This window comes from Solanum stenotomum, chromosome 5 (genome assembly GCF_019186545.1).
Source record: "Solanum stenotomum isolate F172 chromosome 5, ASM1918654v1, whole genome shotgun sequence".
In the NCBI taxonomy this organism is placed as follows: domain Eukaryota; kingdom Viridiplantae; phylum Streptophyta; class Magnoliopsida; order Solanales; family Solanaceae; genus Solanum; species Solanum stenotomum.
Genome location: NC_064286.1, coordinates 50,711,949 through 50,722,423, shown reverse-complemented (window position 1 = coordinate 50,722,423; position 10,475 = coordinate 50,711,949). Strand labels below are relative to the sequence as shown.

Sequence of the window (10,475 nt, the reverse complement as noted above, 5' to 3'; positions counted from 1 at the left end):
TGAGAATTCTTCAAGATCTGGTCCTCTTGAGCCTACTCGGCGATCTACAAGAGTATCTCATACTCCCAATTGGTATGGATTTTCCTCTACTTTATCCAACATATTTGTTCCATCTTGTTACTCACAAGCTTCCAAGCATGAATGTTGGCAGAAAGCAATGGAGGAAGAACTTTTGGCTCTTAAAGAAAATGACACATGGGACATTGTTTCATGTCCTTCAAATGTCCGCCCTATTGGATGTAAGTGGGTTTATTCAATCAAACTTCATTCTGATGGAACTCTTGATCGGTACAAAGCTCGATTGGTTATTCTTGGTAATAGACAAGAGTATGGGGTGGACTATGAGGAGACTTTTGTACCCGTAGCCAAAATGACTACGGTACGAACTATTATTGCCATTGCTGCTTCACAAAACTGGTCTCTTTATCAAATGGATGTCAAAAATGCTTTTCTCCATGGTGATCTTAAAGAAGATATTTATATGAAACCTCCACCTGGTTTGTTCTCATCGCCTACATCAGATATATGCAAGTTGAAGTGGTCTTTGTATGGATTAAAACAAGCTCCAAGAGCTTGGTTTGATAAGTTCCGGCCTACTTTGCTACAATTTTCTTTTGAGCAGAGCAAATATGACTCATCTTTGTTTCTTCGAAAAACATCTACAGGTTGTGTTCTTCTTTTGGTGTATGTAGATGACATTATTATCACATGAACTGATTCTTCACTAATCACTTGCCTCCAACAGCAGCTTAAAGATTCTTTTCATATGAAAGATCTTGGTACTCTTACTTATTTTTTGGGTTTGGAAGTTCATAATGTTGCTTCAAGTGTATTTCTAAACCAACACAAATATACTCAGGATCTGATTTCTTTGGCTGGTCTTCAAGTTTCCTCTTCCGTAGATACTCCACTGGAAATGAATGTCAAGTATCGTCGTGAGGAAGGCGATCTTCTTCTTGATCCAACTATATTTCGACAATTAGTTGGGAGTCTAAATTACCTTACTATTACTCGGCCTGATATCTCTTTTGCAGTTCAACAAGTTAGTCAATTTATGCAAGCTCCCCGTCATCTCCACTTGGTGGCTGTTCGTCGCATCATTCGGTACCTTCTAGGAACATCTACTCGTGGATTGTTCTTTCCAAGTGGTTCTCCTATTCGTCTTAATGCTTTTAGTGATTCTGAATGGGCGGGATGTCCTGATACTCGTCGTTCAGTCTCTGGTTGGTGCATGTTTCTTGGAGAGTCATTGATATCTTGGAAGAGTAAAAAGCAAGATCGTGTGTCAAAATCTTCAACAGAGGCTGAATATTGATCCATGTCTACTGCTTGCTCCGAGGTTGTATGGATTCGTGGATTACTTGCTGAGATTGGATTTCCCCAATCTCATCCTACTCCTCTCCATGCTGACAATACAAGTGCTATTCAGATTGTTACTAATCCAGTTTTTCATGAGAGGACCAAACACATCGAAGTAGATTGTCATTATATACGAGAAGCTGTAGATAAAGGTGTCATTACTCTTCCACATGTGTCCAGTGATCTTCAAATAGCTGATGCGTTTACAAAATCCATGGCACGGCAACACCATCAATTTCTAGTAGGCAAATTGATGCTTCTTGATCCACCAGCATCAATTTGAGGGGGGATGTTAGCATGATAGACAACTAAATGATTCTATATATTAATGTAATATATAGTGATATAAATTAGCATGATCATATACATTTGTTGTAGAATCATATGAATAAAGATTGTGATAGAATAGCTGATTTGGAGGGATAGCAAGGCAGATTTAGAGGGATTCAATGGCAGATTTGTATAGATGGAATAGCTGATCTTTAGGGATAGGAATGACGGATCTTTATGGATGTGTAATCTTTATTTTCTCTATATAATGGAAAGACTCTCACTTTGAGAGGCATTCAGCTGAAAATTGACATCCTGGAGCTCAGAGAAACAAAGGAGTGTAGCTAGATCATCAACTAAAGCGGAATACCGTTTGGTTGCCTATGCTATTGCTGAAATTCAATGGATTCAGAACTTACTTCGTGAGATTGCTGTATCTTTGCCAAGGCAGCCAATTGTCTACTGTGATAATTTAGGTGCCACATATCTCGCTGCTAATCCAGTCTTTCATTTGCGGATGAAGCATCTCGAGGTTGATTATCATTTTGTTTGCACAATGGTTCAAAATGGACAGATTCAAGTTTCTCATATTTCTGGAAAACATCAACTTGCGGATTTACTCACAAAAGCTCTCCCTAGCTCTCTATTTGCAGATCTTCGGTGCAAGATTGGTGTTTCTGATCGATCGCCATCTTGAGGGGCATATAAGGAAAGCATCTTATTATCAAGTGATTGATATAGCTTGATTATAATCTTCTTGTAATTGAGTTGATAAGAATTTCATTGCAATTAGCATCTTCTATTTTTGGTAGGTTATCTCTTGCTCTCTTGTATAAATACTGAAACAATATGGGAATACAAGTTGATAATTCAGTGCCATCTTCTTAATCTTTCATAGAGTACCTTCAAAAAGTATGAATGTTTCACCACCAAATATTTCTTATTTTAAAGTGTTGGGTGTATATCTTTCTATAGAGTTCCTGACCATCCAAGAACAAAGTTGGGTCCTAGAGGAATAAAAAGTATATTTATAGGATATGCACAACACTAGAAAGCATATAGATTACTTGATCTACAGTCTAATGCTATTGTAGAACTTGTTCATGTTGAATTTTTAGAAAATAAATAAACCAGATAAGAAAACATGGAAATTTGTCTAAACAATACTCCGTGAAGAAGTTATCTCATATAACAAATCCAATCAATTAAATCACACTTATATGGGGAAATACATGTATTGGACTTCTAACAGAATACCTATCAGAAGACCAAACTATGTACCCTTGGGAATGACCTGTAAGATCTAATGCCTTAACTGTTACATTATACGATGCCTTCTGATTCAACACAGTAAATTTCAAGATTTTAGGATTAACAGTCACCTCGACACCTTTGAGCCCAGATACTTTAACTGTGTAAGCTGAAATTGCTTCTCCGACGTTAGTCACAGTCCTTGTATAAGTTTGAGCACTTGATTCCTTAGGAATTGAAAATGATGGGTAGTTCAACTCTGATTGAGGTATGCTTGATGTACAATGTACCTTCTTTTTCACAATGACACTGACTTGATCATCAGTATAGTTCAAGCCACATAAGTATGGGATATAATCTTCGGGCTGGATGTCATAAATGAGCCCTGGATCATTTGCTCTTGATGGATTCACATGCCCTGATCCGATTGCAAGTAGATCAGCAGGTTCTAGTGTCTCGTCCTGAATTGGATCGTTTCCAAGGTTAACAAGATCAGCTGTGGTCATGATTGCGGATTTAATTGCAGCTGGAGACCAATCTGGATGTGCACTCTTTAACAATGCTGCAACTCCTGCAAGGTGAGGGCAAGACATCGACGTTCCAGAAAGGATGTTAAACGTCAATGATGAAGATGAAGATGCAGATGTTGTCTCACCCTCTATTTGGGTTGGCCAAGCTGCAAGGATATTCACTCCAGGGCCAATAATGTCCGGCTTTAGTATGCCCTGACTCTGCAGACATGGTCCCCTAGAAGAAAAGTAAGCAACCGTTGGCGCGTGCTTGTCTCCAATCTTTGTTCCCTTGTATGATATTGTTGCAACTGGTGTTGATGTTGATTTCATATAGTTTATGATCTCTTGTCCATCCTTGTAACTAACCTGTGTCATGGAAAAGACATCATATACTGCCAATGTTGTAGAGCCACCTTCCTTATTATTCATGAGAATCATGCCAGCACCACCAGCACTTTTCACTGTTCTTGCTATTTGTTCTCTATACAAGCCACGTTTTGTATCACACAACACTATTTTACCCTTGACATCGATCGAATGCAACAAATCACAGTACTTGCCATTCACAAGTGGTAATAATTTTTGCGAAAAATTCGTTGGTTGGAAAGCTGATTCGCCTTCATACTCAGCTCCGTTACCCAAAACTGCAACCGCCCTTATCTTTCTATCTGTTGTGCTAGCACCAACTGTGAGAATCCACGGGGCCCCGTTTTGCACAGTACCACTACCCGGTCCATCATTTCCTGCAGAGCAACTTACAAAAATCCCCTTCTCCATCGCGCTATATGCGCCAATAGCTATAGTATCATTATATAAAGGTGACCGAGAGTGTCCGAATCCAAGTGAAAGGGAAATCACATCCACACCGTCTTCAATTGCAGCATCAAGACCAGCTAAAATCTTGTATTCTAGACAAAAAATTGCAAAACAGACTTTGTACATGGCCACATGAGCTCGGGGCGCAATGCCAACAGCCGTGCCATTAGCATTACCAAAAAAATTGGCACCATCCACAAAGTTCCCCGCGGCTGTGCTTGAAGTATGTGTCCCATGTCCAGCTAAGTCCAAAGGAAACCTATCCGGTTGCACATAATTTCTTGCTCCAATAAGCTTCTTGTTACAATAAGTTGTAACATTGAACTCACATTTGCCTTTCCATTTAAGTGGTGGATTAGGCATTCCATTATCATTAAATGAAGGATGTTGAGGAGCAATTCCAGTATCTAATATACCAATAATCACACCTTTACCTGAATTTGATGCATTCCACAAACCAACATTCTGGTGCAAGCCAAGGAAACTTGGTGTGTGTGTGGTGAGCAACTGAAATAGTCTTTGGGGACGCGCTGACACAAAACCGGGCTTCTTTTCCATTTCTCTCACTTCATCTGATGACAACGTAGCAGCAAAACCATTGAACACATGACGATAAGAATATAGAATGCGTGATGAGTGATTCGAATTTGTAGGCAAAAATGATTGATGCCAGAGAAGTAAATCTTTGGAATTTGAGAAAAGTTGATCAGGAAATTCAAGATGTACTATATAAGTTTCTAAATCACTTTGATTAGTGAAATGGTCACCAAATGTTTTTGATGAATGAAGTAGGACAAAGCAGAGAAAAGTAGAAATGAATTTCAGATCCATGTTTTTTTAGGTGACTATCACATTTAGCAAAATGAACATATATAATGCAGTTAAATTAACATATAATTAATTTATAGGCATAATACATATATTGGACCTTAAACTTGACTTCAAATTTTAACTTTGACCTCCAACTTTCATAGTGCACAAACAAGCACTTTAACTATCCAACCTTTTAATAAATAAACACGCGATTTTTGGAGCCAAGAGCGTGAAATGCAAACGCTGCCACGTGTATTAGTGAGCCACTCAATGGCTGCCAACTAATTAAACACTTTACACGTGCATTTTTGAACTAAAAATAAAATAAAATTAATTAAGGGTAGAGTTGTCATTTCAGTATTTTTTTTACTGTTGTAGGCCTCAAAAATCACTCCTAACTCGCGCAAAAAACGTGCACATCACGCGTTTTGCCAGGTAAGACACGCGTGTTTATTTATTAAAAGGTTGGATAATTAAAGTGTGTTTGTGCACTATGAAAGTTGGAGGTCAAAGTTAAAATTTGAAGCCAAGTTTAAGGTTCAATATATGTATTATCCCTAATTTATAATAGATGTATATAATCTTGACTAGATCGTATGTAATTTATTATGGTCAGTAATTCAACTTTCTGCCAAATTATTCATATTAACTTAGTCAAACTGAAACAAGAACTTGATTTGAAAAAAATAATTATTCTGATGGTAATCCATAATTAGTAAGTTGACTGAAAATAAGAAGGCATAATACATGCATGTGCCATTTAACTTGGCCTCATTTCACATTCATGCCCTCCAACTTTGGGTATGCATAAGTAGACCCTTAAACTTGTACAAAGTTGAACAAAAAGGTACATGAGTCTTATGTGGCATAATACACGTAGGACACCACATAGGACACAAATTGTCATGTAGGATGCCACGTAGGACGTGTGTGTCTATTTGTACAACTTTATACGAGCTTAACTGTTTACTTGGGCACACCCAAAGTTGGAGGGCGTGACTGTGAAATGAGGCCAAGTTAAAGGCATGTATTAATCTAATTAGTATTACAAGGAAAATCCTATGAATTCTTGGAAGTCAGTAATTGTTTAGAATTGGCATAATGCATAAATATACCATTTAACTTGGTCTTATTTTACATTTATGCCCTTCAACTTTGGATGTGCACAAGTAGACACTTAAACATGTATAAAGTTAAATAAGTAGACACATGAGTTGTATGTGGCATAATACACATAGGACACCATGTAGGATGCCACGTAGGACGTGTGTGTCTATTTGTTTAACTTTATACAAGTTTAAATGTCTAGTTGTGCACATCCAAAGTTGGAGGGCGTAAATGTGAAATAGGTCAAGTTAAGGGCGTATTTGTGTACCGTCTTTAGAATTTTGTTCGCTTGAACTTATAGTTCCTTATTCTTCTTTATGGATAGCTTAACTGTTGAGTTTGCAAACAAAATTTCACATTAATAGTTGAACAGACTGGGAGCTTACATATAAGGTGTTAAATATCTTAATGTTGTGAAACCTTTTCGGAAATGTCGTGTGGGTTTGGCCCAAAATGGACAGTATCACACCTTGTGAAGAGTATCTATGGGCTGGTTCAGCCCGAAAATTGGTATCAAAATCCAGCTTCGGCAGGATGAGTATGGGGATGGCGGAGTGATGGGGTGTTGGGCTCGATTTGCTTACGCTTTCAAGCTTGGATATGTGCACACAGGAAGAAGCTAGTTGCGCACTTCGGTTTTTCAAAAACACTTTAACGATGTGGGTAACACATAGTGAATCTCGGAGATTATCATGTGGATCATGGTAACAGGCCACGTGGAACTAAGGTTTAAGTGGGAGACTCGTGGATCGTGGTGATGGGCCACGTGAAACTTAGGTCGAAGGGGAAATTTTTTTCGATGTACGAACAAAGTCCCACTTTGACAGTTGAATATATTGAGAGCCTAGGTGTAGAAATTTCTTAATGGTGTGAGGCCTTTTGAGATAACCGTGCAGGTTTGGCCCAAAACAAGCAATATCACACCTTGTTAAGAATATTTTTAAGTTGGTTCAGCCCAACACTTACAAATGCCAATAATCCGAATTTACTTAATTTTCTTTTGGACGAATAGCCAAGTAAACTCTCGTACTTACACTTATTTGATATCCCCACCCTTTCTTCCATGAGGTCTCATTTAGACCAGTTGATGCCGACTATATGAATTCTCACTACATTGATATTTTAAGACCATCTGTTTAATTTCCAAAAACAAAAAACTAAACGAGACGACTCCTAAACAGGAAAAAATATGAAGGTAGTTTACAAAAATTCAAAAACAACTTTAATTCGTATTCACGTCCAAACATAACTTCTCCAATTTTCAACTTAAACAAATACTACTGCTTTCTAAATTCCACAATTCTTATGTCCAAACGCCCACGAGCCTTTCGTTAATTATAGAGTTTTGTTTTTTCTCTTTGGAATTGCTTTCAATGGCTTTAATTTTCTAACAGTTACTCCCATCCTATCTTGTGTATCCAAAGCCTCATCAAGAACAGAAACATCAATCTCCCAATCGAATTCACGCAACAACGATCCGAGTACCAAATGCAACATCCGATGAGCCAACGGAATTCCAGCACAAATCCGTCTCCCAGCACCAAACGGAATAAACTCAAAATTCTGGCCCCTGTATTCAATATTCGAATCCAAGAACCTTTCTGGCTTGAAATCCAAAGGGTCCTTCCAACACTCGGGATCTCTTCCAATTGCCCAAGTGTTCACGAAAACTTGTGTGCCTTTAGGGATATGATATCCCATGAATTCAGTATCTTGAATTGCCTTTCTTGGGACTAGAAATGGAATTGGAGGATGTAATCTTAACGTTTCTTTTACAACAGCTTGCAAATACTTGAGATTATCGATGTCCGCTTCTTCGAATTTCTTGGTATCTCCAAGAACCTCGGATAGCTCGGTTTTAACCTTGTCCATTGCCTCTGGATTACATAGTAGCTCTGTCATCGCCCATTCTATGCTACTGCTCGTAGTCTCTGAACCAGCTAAGAATATTTCCTGCATTCAACCAATTCATATAAGAGCTTAAGTTATGTGTACTGACCATGTATATCCTTTTTTTATATAATTAAGTTGACTTATAAAAAGAAATAACTCTTCACAACAAATTCAATAACCTAATCGGAAAAATCAAGTACTCCCTCCGTTTCACAAAGAGTGACCTGGTTTGACTTGACACAAAGTTTTAGAAAATAAAGAAGATTTTTGAATGTTGTGATCTTAAATTAAAGTTATGTCAAATGTACTAAATTACCCTTCAATCTTGTGGCTTAAAACATGTCACGTGAAAAGCTAAAATTAAAATGTTACCAAAAAAGGAAAGAGGTCATTCTTTTTTAAACAGACTAAAAAGGAAAGGAAGTCATTCTTTTTTAAACGGATGGATTAATAATTTGTTATGGCGAATTATATTGCACATTAAAATTCTTTATCCTAAAGTCTATAAAACTTAATTCACACAGGCAGACTTTAGAGCCTAATTAGCTTGAACGGTAGGTTTGACGGGTAGAAAAATCAGTCGGAATACGAAGTTTATGGGATTTGAACTATCACCAAACTCATAGCTCATCTTAGTTTAATACAGGATCTAAGCAAAAGCTACTGATTTATCTAAATCCGTAAGTAACACTCTGTCTCCCCGTGTCTACCAAACTAGATTGATTTGAGAAATGATTTGAGTACATAACTTGTTTCCAAACTTTACCTTATTCTGATCGTTAAGAGACGATCATCGGATCACCTAATGACCTCACTCAATTAGTTTATTTACTAAAATAAGACAAAAAAATATATATGATAATGTTTGTTATGTAAAATGCAAAATTACCAAAATTATCAAGATGAGTTCTTGATCTGATATCTTCTCTGGCTCATCCTTCCCTTTGCCTTCATATTCCAGTAGAACTTCCAAAAAATCCTTTTTCTTCTCTCCGGTCCTTTCCTTTTCTTCGAACCTCTCCTTCAAAAAACCCGATACAATTTCAATCGTCTTCCCAAGTCCGCGATCCATCTTCCTCCTCAAACCTTGAGGATCAAGCCATCTCAACCATGGAAACACATCCACAATGTTCTGGTGTCCAGAACATTCCATTAACCCCACCATCGCCGCGAAAAATTCAGTCCCCTTCTCAGATTTTGGGTCAACTAATTCGCGCGATAGCAACAATTTCCCCAGCATGTTAAACGAGGCGAGAAACACAAATTTCGCCACGTGAATTCCCTCAGAGGAGTTAAGTTCTCTGTTTTCTATCCATTCGATTAAATCATCGATACATTTCTGACGAACTTCCACTGTTTCAGTGATCCGTTTGTTAACTAACATTTGAACGGTCATGATTCGTTTCATGATCCGCCAGTAAGTACCGTAAGGAGCTAAAGCTAGTGATCCTTTATTATAACCGTGTGATTTCATCACTTCGGTTACTGATCTCTCCGCGAAAGCCATGTCGTGGTTCCTGAAGAACTCACCAGCGGCTTTCGCGGAGAGAATCACCATAGTGTTAATAGAACCGAGCTTTAGCCAAACTACTGGACCGTACTTCTGTTTTAGATCCATTAGTGTTTTGTGTGGCTCGTTTCCGAGCTCAACCATGCTGCCGAACACGGGCCACCCTCGTGGCCCGGGAGGCAGCTGCCGGCGATCGTTGATTAATAACGTTCGCCGGCAGAAATGGAGGATTAGGAACAACACAGTAGTAATAGAACAAAAGATGTATCCCCAAATCCACTCCATGAATTGAATTGAGTATAGTGATTGCACATGCTACTCTTTAAATAGAGTAAGTAAGCAGTAGAAGTAGGCAGGCAGCAACAAACATATTTATAGGTTCAATTTATTAAAACAAAATCTTACGGAGGTCTAGGCTGTGTATCAGTCGGTTCGATTTGGCTTTAAAGTATATCAGTTTGACCTATTCATAATCAGATTATAGACACGTTAAGTCATTATAGAACCATTAAGATATTGATTTATCGAGTAACGGTTTAGCCGTTATTGATAGTAAGTGATTTTGCTATAGGTTTAACCATTGAGATAAGGTGACAAACTAAATAAACTATGCACGTGAGTTGACGGATTATGTCTTTTTCAAAAGTAACCAGTTGTTTCCTTAACCTTTTCTTAGCTAAGTTTTGGGGGATTTTGCTCTCTTAGTATTTTAAAGGCATAATACATAAACATGACACTTAACTTGGCTTCAGTAAACAACTATATATGTCCTCCAACTTTGAGTGTGCACAAGTAGGCACTTAAACTTGTATAAAATTGAACAAGTAGACACACGTGTCCTACATGGTATGATACATGTAGGATGCAACGTAGGACACAAAATTGTCGTGTAGAGTGACATGTAGGAAGAATGTGTCCATTTGTTCAATTTTATACAAGTTTAA

At 37.9% G+C, this 10,475-nt stretch overlaps 2 protein-coding genes across 2 annotated transcripts; both read right to left on the bottom strand.

The window, feature by feature from the left end:
• Positions 1 to 2,834: 2,834 nt before the first annotated feature.
• On the bottom strand, positions 2,835 to 5,039 carry LOC125864125 (subtilisin-like protease). Its single transcript, XM_049544056.1, has one exon. It carries the CDS (start codon positions 5,037 to 5,039, stop codon positions 2,835 to 2,837), a length of 2,205 nt encoding a protein of 734 aa, XP_049400013.1.
• A 2,292-nt stretch (positions 5,040 to 7,331) lies between these two features.
• LOC125866137 (cytochrome P450 76A2-like) lies at positions 7,332 to 9,857 on the bottom strand. Its single transcript, XM_049546438.1, has 2 exons — positions 8,911 to 9,857; positions 7,332 to 8,081 (listed from the first exon to the last, which is right to left on the bottom strand). The coding sequence occupies exons 1-2, from the start codon at positions 9,814 to 9,816 to the stop codon at positions 7,464 to 7,466; spliced, it is 1,524 nt and encodes a 507-aa protein (XP_049402395.1). The 5' UTR covers positions 9,817 to 9,857; the 3' UTR covers positions 7,332 to 7,463.
• Between the last annotated feature and the right edge of the window lie 618 nt (positions 9,858 to 10,475).